The 12,533-nt window shown below is 31.8% G+C and overlaps 1 protein-coding gene across 1 annotated transcript in view; it reads left to right on the top strand.

Annotated features, from left to right (window-relative positions):
* Nucleotides 1–880: 880 nt before the first annotated feature.
* LOC101971886 (A disintegrin and metallopeptidase domain 3) overlaps nucleotides 881–12,533 on the top strand; it is a 32,199-nt gene continuing 20,546 nt past the window's right edge. Inside the window, exons 1-5 of the mRNA XM_078031360.1 lie at nucleotides 881–955; nucleotides 1,192–1,358; nucleotides 2,401–2,482; nucleotides 6,495–6,631; nucleotides 9,467–9,656. Of these exons, the coding sequence (XP_077887486.1) occupies nucleotides 893–955; nucleotides 1,192–1,358; nucleotides 2,401–2,482; nucleotides 6,495–6,631; nucleotides 9,467–9,656 (639 nt within the window). The 5' untranslated portion in view covers nucleotides 881–892. The remainder of the gene's footprint in view (nucleotides 956–1,191; nucleotides 1,359–2,400; nucleotides 2,483–6,494; nucleotides 6,632–9,466; nucleotides 9,657–12,533) is intronic.

Here is a 12,533-nt window from a genome sequence, read left to right on the forward strand (position 1 = left end):
CTTTGTGGTGGAAGGGCATGGCTGAGGAGTGCTGCTCCATTCACAGTAGCCAGGAAGCATAGAGAGAAAGGGGAAGGGACTACGGGGAAGGGGAAGATGCACCCTTCCAGGGCACAGCCCTGGTGACCCGTGGCCAACACTAGCACCCAGATAGTCGACTCATAAAGTATGAATTTGTAAGATTACAGCTCTCACAATTTAATCGTGTACCTCTGCATATTCCTGTAGAAACACAGGAGCTTTGCGGGGGGGGGGGGGTGCACCTCGAATCCAAACCATAGCAGTATTCTGTGTACTACATTTTATTTTTGTTAGGAGACTTCAATCTTGTTGGGAATCACTGAGAACTCTAAGCTGCCTATTTTTATGTTTCCATCAAACATTTAGAAATGTGTGTATGTACACAATTAGAAATAACATTTTCAGAGATAATATTATGATTTTTGTTACCTTAAAAGAAGATATGTTCTTGAAATTGTTCACTATTATGGTATTCATGGCTTTGTGTTTAGAAAGTACATTGTTTATCCAGGATATATATTCAATTTGTTTAATCGGAATGAAGACAAATGATGGCAGTATATGGTGGCAAATTAGATTTAGTTGTTTACTAAGTTTCAGATTTGATTCCTTTTTTAAAAATATTTATTGGCTATGCACTCTTGGAACCTTAATACACCAATCCTTAATATGTGTATCTGCAATGAGAAGATTATCACAGCTATCTTAATTTAATATTCTCAATTGTTCTTTAAAGTCTCTAGGCTTATGTCTAATGCACAGTAAGCTTTTGATAAAACTTAATTCTACTTTTGCTACTTCACTGGAGCACTTCATTATTTTAACTTTATATTAATAATTAAGAAACAAAACTGTTTTTCAGTTTGAATATATGGACTCTGACATAGATGTGGCAGCTGAGAAAGTGATCCATATCATTGGTCTTATCAATACGGTAAGTACTTGTCCTTCACATTTAACTAAGAAAAAAATCATATTAATGCATTAGCATTGCTTTTTTTTAAGTGTACTCATGCCAACTTAGTTTTACTCAGGAGTGGATTTGTCTCACAAAACAGTAAATTGAATATATTTGCACTGTGTATCAAAATGGATCCATTCTGTCACGGGACATTTAGTGTATTTCTCTATGGTTAACCCAAATTGCACACCTGTATCTTCTCTTTACAGATGTTTTCCCGGCTTAAAATGACTGTTATGCTATCTTCTTTAGAGATCTGGTCAGATCAAAATAAGATTTCAACTAATGGGAGTGCTGATGAAGTATTACAAAGATTTTTATCATGGAAACAAACATATTTGTCTTCAAGGTCCAATAATATGGCATACTTATTAATGTAAGTACTTCATTCATATTGATAGAGGGTTTTTCAATATTTTGATGAGTCGACTATCAAAAAAGTTTTATGCATAATGTTAAAACATTTTAAAATTTGGGATAGTACTGTGTTGGAAAAATTAGAACATGAAAATCTAATAACCATGTAAGACACAAATCTTATTAAGTTGTTGTTCCCATACTGGATCAGTAATTTATGGGAATTGAAGCTGGAACTTGGAAAGCATTAGGATAAACATGAGGCCTCAACGATTGTAAAGATCCTCTAACAGGTAGTCCAAACTATCATTTTAACATAAAGTGTAAATTAGTTCATAGAGTATAATAGTTGCTTATAATGCTGATGATAGTAGCAAATAGTAAATAACTGAAATGGCCCTCTCCATCTTCCCTATGGTACAAGTAATTCTATACTGACCTAAGCTGTACCTATTTATCTGTGTCTTCCAAGAGTTTTTATGAAAACTTTTGTCTTATTTGAATATTATGAATGTAAAAATAAGAGTAAAATTTTTTAAATGCTGAATAAATTATGAATCTTCTGATGCCTCCTGTAAATCTAAGGTCACATCTGGAGATACAGAAGTAGCATTAATGGACTAAAGTGTGAGGACACTTTGTACAAGCTATGTTCATTTTTCTGGGTACATCTCTTAGTTCTCTCTCCTCCTCACCTCCTCTAGTCCAATACTTTATCCATACTTTTAGGGTTTGTTTACTATGTGAAAATCACAATACTTTATTTCAGATTTTAGAACACACCCAGTGTTGACAACAGTGAACTTTATTGTCATGGAAGGATTAGGTCCTGCTAAGTTTTGTGCTGTGTACCATATGATGTTAAACAGCTTTTGAACTTAACTTCATATGAATGTGGGACGAAACCCCCAGTAAATTATTGACAGTGTAAAACATAACATGTATATTATGATATTTATGTTTTAAAGAAAGCATAGCTTTAGTGAGGAATGCAGTTTGTTAAATGTCATTAGAAATATTCTGAAATGCATGGATTCATGAGCAAAACCTTTTTCACTTAGTTATAAGGACCATCCTAATTTTGTGGGAGCAACGTACCATGGAATGGCTTGTGATCCAAAGTTTTCTGCTGGAATCCTTCTGGTATGCATTTTGTTCTCATCTTTTCAGTAATAATATCAGGCTTAGAAAGTTCGTGCCCACTTCAATAAAAAAAGTATATGTAATTGACATTTACTCACATATCTTTACGAGATTATATTTTCAGCCTTTGATACTCAAATATTGTAATCATTGAAGTGTTTGCTACTGTGGTGAAAACTCATACAATTTGCAATTTTAACCATTTTGAGTGTACAGTTCAGGAATGCTAAACATATTTACATTGTTGTCAAATCTCCATAATTTCATCTTGTAAAACTGAAGGTCTGTATTAAATAAGAACTCCTCTTTTGTACCTGGTAACAATCAATGAACTCAAGCACTAATTATAATGTTCTAATAAAAAAAAGAAGGGGGACAATCTCATGAAAATAGAAGTGATATTAGTAAAGAAGAAGTAGTGGATCAAGGGGGAAGGAGAAAGGGAAGAAAAAAGGAAGAACTGATAAAAATCAGCCAAATTATGCTGCATACATGTATGTATATACCACAATGAATCCCACTTTTATTTGTAATAACAGTGTATCAATGAATAAAAGTATTTTATTATTTTTGATTCTTTCATAACTGGAATTATTAATTTCTTTTTGAACTATCATTAGTATATAGAAACATCATATTTTTATGTCCTGAATTTTTGCTCAATTTGTTTACTAAACAGTTTCTTTCTTGTGGACTCTTTAGCCTTTCTAACTTGTAAAATCAGGTAGACCACAAACCATCCCAGTTCATCACATTGCATTCTCCTTTCTAGATGCCGTCAAATTCTGTTTGCTGGTCTTTTTTGGTGGTATTTTTATCAATATTTCAAACAAATCTTGTTTATTTGAAATTTCTCCTGTTGCATTTTTATTCGTTGGTTAGTTTATGTCTGTTTTAAACTTTTACTTTCTCTTCCCTTTTTTTCTGAGTTTCTTGAGGTATAAAGTTGGATTGTTTATTTTAGATCTCCTTACTTTGTAGTGTATGCACTTCTGGCTATAAGCTGATTTTAAAGACTGTAAAAGTATCTTGAATTTTTCTTTTCATCTTCCTTTGTCTTAAGGTATATTCTGATTTCCTTTGTGCATTCTTCTTTGACTTATTTGTTAAAAGCCGGTTTTAAAATTCCTACATGTTTATCAGTAATCAAGGTTTCCTTCCTCTCCTTGATTTCTAGTTAGGTTCAGTTGAAATTAGAAAAGATACTCTGCATGATTTTATATTTAAAAAAAATTTTTTTTAGCGGTCTATTCAGGAGAATGTTCTAAATATACTTGAGAATATTATGTATCTTAATTGGCTGGGTAGAGTATTCTGTATACTGGTATACCAACTGGTATATCTTATTGTTCAATTTATATATTTAAGAATCAGCTGCCTTGGTTGTTCTGTTCCTTATCAAAAGTCAAGTACTGAAGCTTCCTATTCTTATTGTGTTGCTGTGAAGTTCTCCTTTCAATATTTTTCAGATATTCCTAGTACTTTTAGGTATTCTGATATTTGGTGAATTTGCACTTTAATGTGAATGTAATACCCTTCTTTTTCTCTTGTAACAGTTTTGGACCATTTCTGTTATAACTACCCTTCTCTTACTTTGGTTATTATTTGCTGAAATAATTACTTTTTTTCCTTTCTTTTTCAGCCAATTTGTATTCTTAGATTTTCAAGTGATTCTTTCCAAGGCAGTGTATAGTTAGATCCTTCTTTTTTAAACCACTTCAATCATGTCTGTCTTGATTTGGGATTATAGTCCACTTACATTTATAATTACTGATAAGGAAGAACTTATTGTTGATATTTTGTTTTCTCTGTTGATTATTTTATGTATATGTTACATATACACTGAATATCTTCTAGATATTGTCCCTCCTTTCTCTCTCATTAACTTCTTTGTGTTTTATTGATATTTTATGATATGCTTTGATTCTCTGATCTTTTCCTTGTGTATATATTTTATAGAATTTATTTTGATTACCATTGAAATTTCAGAAACTATCTTAACAATTGTAGTCTATTATAAGCTAATAAAACAATGTCAAATTACAATACACAAATTCTACTCATTATAGATTTGTAGTTCACTTAATGTTATTTATGTCTCAAAATAGATATTTTTGTATTGAATATTCACTACATACAACTCCATTTTTTTTCTTAATTTTTGTTCTTTGAATTGTATGTAACCTATAAAAATAAGTTCAGGCATTGCAATCCCAGTGATTTGGGAGGCTGAGATAAGATAATTGCAAGTTCAAGTCCAGCCTAAGCAACTTAGTGAGAGCCTGTCTGAAAATAAAAATAAAAGAATCTTGGGTATATGTCTCAGTGGTAAAGCATCTTTGGTTCAATCCCTGGTACCAAAAAAAAGTGAATTCACACACCAAAATTATGATAATTTTTCTTTGTGTTTATCTTTCTGAGACAACTCAATAATTTTCACAAGTCTTGATTTTTTCTTGATTTTTGCACTTTCTTTTTAACCTGAAGAAATCCTTTAGAATTCTTGTAGATTAGGTTTATTGACAATGTACTTTTGTGACAATGTACTTTTGTATTTCTGAAAAAAATATTTTTCATCATTTACATATGACACTTTTGTTTTCACAAATATATTTTTGGTTGAGTTTCTTTCACTTAGTACTTTTACTGTATCTCTCAACCCCTACTGGTCTACAAGTCTTCTCCAGCAAAATTCACCAATAACATTATGAGAGCCTCTTTCTATGTGACTAGTCAGTCACTATTGCATTGATGCATTCAAGATTTGTCCATGGCTTTGGACTTATGACCATTTGATTATACTATACCTCCTTGAAGTTCTCATGAAATTAGTCCTACTTGGATTTATTAACTTTCTTGATTACAGTTTTCTTAGTTAACAAAATTTTTTGTCCATTATTCCCTCATACATGCTCTTTGTCTCTTTCTCTCTTCTCCTTGTAAGACATATATTCCTCTGCTTGATAGTCATAGGACTAGGAACTTTTCAATTTATTTCAGTTTTCTTTTTTCATTTTGTGCTTCTGACATGATGATTTCATTTTCACTCATTCTTATGTCTAATCAATTGTGCTTTTGAACTGCTCTAGTTGATTTTTCTTTTTTTTTAGTTTGTATAACCTTGTTTATATATATATATATATATAGAGAGAGAGAGAGAGAGAGAGAATTTTTACAGATATTAATGCTGGTTCCTCATTAAAAACACAATTAGCTTAATTACTCATTTTAATAGTCTAAGTAAGAAAGCAAATCAAACAAATCAAAATCCAATAGTTAATTTCATGCTTATGTTGAGAAAATAATGCTTTACTGCTAAGATCAGGAATGAGGCAATAAAGTAGCCCACCACTCCTACTCAACATCATATTGGAATCCTTCTGGATTATTATTCATGGTTTAAGAAAATGAGTCATTAAACCATGAAAGACATAGATTAATTTTAACAGTGCTTAAAAAGAAGCCAAAAATTAATGGGCTATATATATTTATGATATTTATAAAACCTGTATAACATAGTATAATAGAAAAAAAATTGAGACAGTAAAAAGATCACTCATTGCTAGGGCTTTAAAGGAATACCATTTGAAAAATATTATGTTCTTCTGCTTTTAAAAAAATAATTTAAATATTTTCTCAAACTATTTCTAAAATCATATTTGATTATCTATTTAACTCTTCATAATCTGTGAAGTTTTTCCAATGTTGTTTTCATAAATACAGTACTTAAATCATTCTTAACAAAATGTTTTTGATGTTTTAAATCTTATATTATTATGATGTTCATCTTATTTTAATATATTTTGCTGCCATTTGGGCTAAAATATTTTTACACCAAAAGAATATCAAAATTTACCAAAGTCATTCATGTTCTATATTACTAAGAAAATAGCTTTAGTAGAGTAGTTTCTCAAATTTGATTTTACATTCATGGCAATGGCACAAAAAGTTGACAAATCTAAGTGGTTGAGAAAAACTTAAGCAATTATTTCTGCTCTTGTTGTCTATTTAGCACCCCAAGACAATATCCTTAGAGGCATTTTCAGTTGTTCTGGCACAGCTAATTGGAATTAACCTGGGATTAGCTTATGATGATGTCTACAATTGTTACTGTCCAGAAAGTACATGCATAATGAATCCTGGAGCAATGTAAGATGTTTTTGATATCAAATTTATATCAACTTTTGAGAAGTAATTGTAGTATTCCTCAATATGTAATTTCTCACAATACAATGAATAAGAATGTTTTTATTAAATATATACATGCTTATTTAAAATATATGAAAGAGAGTGAGTATAGGACTTTATAGAAAATGTGATAAATAGTTCCTTATTCAATGACTGTATAGAGATGAAGTAGATATTAATGAGGTCATTCTGGGTTTTGTAATTATTGATATACTTTTCAAAGTGAGCAAATATAATGATACTTTAACAGTCCTAAGCTTGACTGTAAACAGAACTAGAATAATGATGCTTGGTGAGGTGTTGGAACAGGTTAAAGAGAAATAAAGAAAGCAGAAATGGTTGGGAATATAATGAAGGGTGTTTTAGGCAGAGGGAAAAGAAAGTGATATAGAAAGCCAAAGAATCATGAGTCAAGGAATGAAGCCCAGGAAATTAGATAGGAAATGTAGGAAAGCAGTTGACAATGGAATCATGAAGAAAGAGAGAGATGGACTTTTATAATAAATGTAACAAAACACAATTTAATCAATTTATTCTGTATAGATAATAAAAATTATCCTGTAAAATATATCAGAGGGAGCGAAAATAAGGTAGCATGTGGGAGATGATGATTCTTATAAAAATCCATAGAAATGTACCAAGATTGAGTGGAAGGGAGATTTTAAGAATTATTCCTAAGTGTTGAATACTATAATTATTAATAAATATTGAGCAAAGGGCAATGCTTTAAGAAAGAAGAAAGTGGGGAGAAATTTTTAGGGCTGTTTCTGTTTGTTAATTCTGAGTTATTCTGAATCATCCATTGAAATTATCTAACACAGGGTTTTATAGGTCTGAATATTGGAGGATAGGAGTTCTAAAGTACAAATCATCAGTAGATGGAAGAGAATTAAAATCATGAACTCATAATTTTGAAAAAAGTTTTAGAGTGAAATTAGGTACCATAAGATAAAGTTTTCAGTCATTCTCATGTATACAGGTACCTGAGAGAAAAGCAATAACATGAGATGGTTGAAAACATTTTAGGACAAGAACCCAAATAAGATGGAGTGTTACGCAGGGAGGAATGTGTTCTTGAACCTCAAATGCTAAAAGTATCAACTAGGCATGTTAGTCACCCAAAGGCCTTCTTTAAAATAGAAAATTAGGACAAATACAAAAGCAAGTACTACAAGATTCCCTCACTGGAATGCAACAAAACTATTATGTAGGACTAACCCATTGGTAAAATAATATCTGCATGAAGTAAGTAGCTGTGTAAGTAGAAGGAACATAGCAGGCCCTCTAAAATCTTACAGATCTGGAAACTAAGAATTGTTTGCTAATCCACATCCCAAAACATTATTGCCCCTGCTGGCATCGAAATATCACTATGTTCATGGCCACACAGGGACAAAATGAGTTGTTAACATTTCTTAATATGCAGGCATGTTCTAAGTATCGAATAACAATACAAGTATGTATCACCCATTCATGGTTTTTAAATGCTCTTCTCTACCAAAAGGAGAATATCAGAGAAATAGTTGATTTCAAGGCTAAGGCAGAGAAAATAAAAATAAACCTGTGATATGCTGCATCTGAAAATAAGGACAGACCCAAATATTTGTGGAAATACATTCTGTAATAAAAGCAACAGATCAAAATGACTTTTATCACTAGTAGAGCTAATTGAAACCGTGTGCCACTGTTTATTTGACAATGAAACAAACACTGCAACTCTCACACAGTAATGTGGCCAAGATGAATAATTTAAGTCTAATCACAAGGATATATTTCATAAACCTAAATTGATAGACATTGGTTAAAATAATTAACCTTTAATTATAAACCTTTTCAAGGTCACAAATGCTAACAAAGCATATGCAACTAAACTAAGAAGATGTGAGTGCTAAATGCAGTGCTTCCTTGTGAACTGGGTCCTAATGTTTTTGATATGTGGAGTTATTTGAGTGGATGCACAGGAGTAGGTATTAATAATTATTTTTATTTCCTGATTTTGAAGGTCCTGGTGTTGTTACAAGAACTCAATTGTATGAAAGAATTAAAGTACTTAGAATTATCAGGACTCAGTGCTGGTATCTATTAATGTTTCAGCAAGCAAAATCTGTTTTGGACCCTATTTGCATCATTGCTCAGTGTTTGAGCTTGCCATAAAAATTAAACAAAAAGATCACTAAACAGTACACGTAAATACATAGAAATACTGTTGCTGGGCTTGGTGACCTGGGCCTATAGTCTCAGCACTTTGGAAACTGAGACAGGAGAATCCCTTGAGGCCAGGAGTTGGAGACCAACCTGGGTAGCATAGTGAGACCCTGTTTTTCTCCAAAAAATGAATAGAGGGATTGTACATTACATATTCCTCAGTGTTGAAAAACGATGTTTAATTCTATTACTATGAAACAACTAGCCATGATTTTTCTATAACTTGACAAATCATCCTTTACTCCTCTTAAAATTTCAGCCTAAGTTCCTGGGTTTTTTCCATATTCTTAATGGCCATTTGAAATTTTTGTAATAGAAATGATGCTGAAAACATAGAATATACTCTTAATAGAATTTACGTGCAAGTCATTTTGAGTGTTTTGTCATTTTAACTTCCTCTATTTTCTGTATGTCTATTATAAAGAATTACAAAGGAAGTAAAATCATTGCTTTTGTTTATGACCTGTGTTAAGAAATAAAGATGATCTCCTCTCCTTTGGCTCTTTACCAGAACTCATAACACTTTTTTGAAGAATGTTACCTTGATATTGACTTTATTCTATTTAACTGAGGAATATAATTTAATTTTAGACAGTCCCAAGGTGTAAAGGTTTTTAGCCGTTGCAGCACAGACGTATTTAAGCAGATAATTTCACAACCTCAATTTGGATGTCTAAGGAAAAAAAAACTTCTTTCACAATTGACTGCCAAACAAAGCCCACCTGCTTGTGGAAATGGAGTTGTGGAAATCGGAGAGGATTGTGATTGTGGCAAGCCGGAGGTCAGTGGTAAACTTTCATAACATAGCCTAATATTTGTTCTTGTGTTCCTTATTTAGCCATGTAGAAAGAGAAAGAAGACTTGTTTCTTTAAGTTATTGTACCATTTTATTACATAGTTTTGATGGGGAGATATGTGACATGCAATGACTGACATATTCTGAATTGGATGCATTTGATGAACTTAAAAAAAAAAACTTATCTACAGATCAGCATGGAATGGATAAAACAGATTTTTTTCTATTTTACAACCAATAGTTGTATCAGTTTTCTGTACTGGCATCAGTAATCTAATGTAATCATCTCTTAAATCATATCCACATTTCTCCAAATTGACTACATTTATTTTGTTATTCATCTCCTGATCTCCCAATTCCAGTCATTGACTCTGGTTTTCCAGAATTCAGTTATTTCCATTGTATTATTTGACTTTTTTGCCACCTAATAATCCATTATGTGAATAATACAGGATTATAGACTTCCTGTTTTCAAGTATTTAGTGAGTTTTGTAGATTTTTTTCTGATACTAATTAGGTTTTAAAATTTGTTTTTCTGTACGTCTTGAACTCAATTCTTGTTGTACTTAAGCGTCTCGAGTCTACACATCTAGATATGGAAGTTTTGGGTTATCAGGTAGGTGAATAATGACTGGGAAAAGGCAAATTTATTTCAAATGTGGCATGCTAATTTATACTTTCAATGGCTGTTTACACTAGGATCCATACAATATTTTAATAGTGAATCAACACTTGCAATTGCCAGACAATTTTATGTTTAAAAAATATTTCAAGGGCTTGGGTGTGGCTCAGTGGTACAGTGCTTGCCTAGCATGTGTAAGGCACTGAGTTTGATTCTCAGCACTGCATAACTAAAAAATATTTTAAAAAAATATTTCAATGTGGTTTAAATAGAACTTTTCTGAGTAATAGTAAAATTGATTATAAACTTACTAGCCATGTAAGTTTTCTTTGCTGTGAAGTGTCTACTTTTTGTACTTTGGTTTAGATGCACTTGACTTCTACACTGCAAACCACTAATCTTTTCTTAATGAGAACTAGTGGATTTTTATTTAAATAATTTAAGTGTTCAAGTATTTTTCTTGACTTAAAATTCCATGTGATTCCTTTAAAAAAAATCTTACTTTACTGGAAGAAAAATGTTACACAAATTAAATGTAGCAGAGTTTACATAGGCAAAAAATCAACTCACAAATCAGGGATCCCCCTGAGCTAAGAGAGGCTCAGAAATGTTTACTTAATAATAGGGCCAGCAGTTTTTACTGACAGAAAACGGATGTAGTGTACAGAAACAGCTTGATTGGTGATAGCTCAGCATTTGTTTTATTTGGACATGGTGTGATTATGCATTTTTCTTATATTTACATAGTCTGATCAGTTGCCAGCCTGTGATTGGCTGACACTCAGCTATTATAAACTCTCAGCTTGCAGTTTCTAAGTAGGGACTCAGCAGTTAAGCCAAATTTAATTTAAATTAATAATTTCCCCTTTAAAGTCAGCCTTTCAATTGGAAAAAATTGATCAAAAGCTGTTGTCATCATAATGAGTTTGTTTGATTTCCATATGGAATTAACAATTTTGAATATGAAATCAGCTGAATATTTCTTTTGGGACAATTTTTTTTCTGTATCCTACAATACAGAAATCATTTGATTGGTAGTGTACAGTTGCCTATGAGCATATTATATCCTTCAGGGGGATGCAAAATAGCAAGAAGATGTTATGTTGACTATCATGAAGATAGCACTAAGAGACTAGATGTTTACTCTTTACCAGGAGCATTCAAAACCTGACCTTTCAAAACACAATGTTTAAAAAATAAGACAGAAGAGGAACCTTGTTTATGGCTTTCTTGCTACTAAGCTTCTATTATACCCAATATATTTATTCAAATAAAATAGGAGGTATTAGATAATATATACTCCTTCCTGTGGAGCTGACAGTTCAATGCAATCATATCATTTCAAACAAGTTTAACAAGAGAAATTAAAGAACTTTGCTCTGCAAATGTACTCTTTGCAATGGAGACAGTTCTACTACTAATTTTGACATGAATCTCTAATCATAGCCTCGTTTAGATTGATATCAATTAAGGCAAGGAGTATTCTACAAAATGATGCTCACTTCTTAGAGATATGCCTCTATTGGCAAATTCCTATTTATTTTTTTAGTCTAGACCAATGTTCATTTCTAGTTGCTTACCAAATAGCAATGATTCTGTTAGAAACTGTAATCAATTTTGACCCCTTATTTACATTTGTTGCTACATGAAGTTGCTCAGGCATAGAGTTGATCATTAAATTCTCTAAAGATGAAACTATATCCTCTAAGAACAAAAGGTTGTTCCCTGTGGGATGCCCTTGTCTTAGGGATTAATAGTAGGAAAGCACAGGTAATATTTGCTTATGGATCCATTATTGAATCATTGCATAATTAGAAACTACTTAAGTGAAGGGATCAGAGTCATAAATTTTCCTCCAAACTATTGTTCCTTTTAGGTTTCTTAACTCAATTTATGACATAATTTAACTGCAAATCCCTCAAACATGTATTGTCTATTATCATATTAGGCAACCTGACAATTTGTATAGTTAATCTAAAAATCTGGCCCTGTAGGAAGGGACCTGATGATGGACTTGGAATGTCATTGAAATTTGTTACACACATTCTTATATTCAGCTGTTTCTTGTAGAGAGAATCCATTAACAAATCTTACTTATTGCATTATTTTGACATGTATAAACTGGAAGGAAATATGGGGAAAAGAGGACAAGGGAAGAGAGAAGTCTGGACCTGTCATCTCTGGAAAGCTTTCCATGTCTAGGATTCTATGTGCTTCTGAAGAGAATCATCCATGGTCAG

The sequence above is a fragment of the Ictidomys tridecemlineatus genome, chromosome 14 (genome assembly GCF_052094955.1).
Source record: "Ictidomys tridecemlineatus isolate mIctTri1 chromosome 14, mIctTri1.hap1, whole genome shotgun sequence".
Lineage (NCBI taxonomy): Eukaryota > Metazoa > Chordata > Mammalia > Rodentia > Sciuridae > Ictidomys > Ictidomys tridecemlineatus.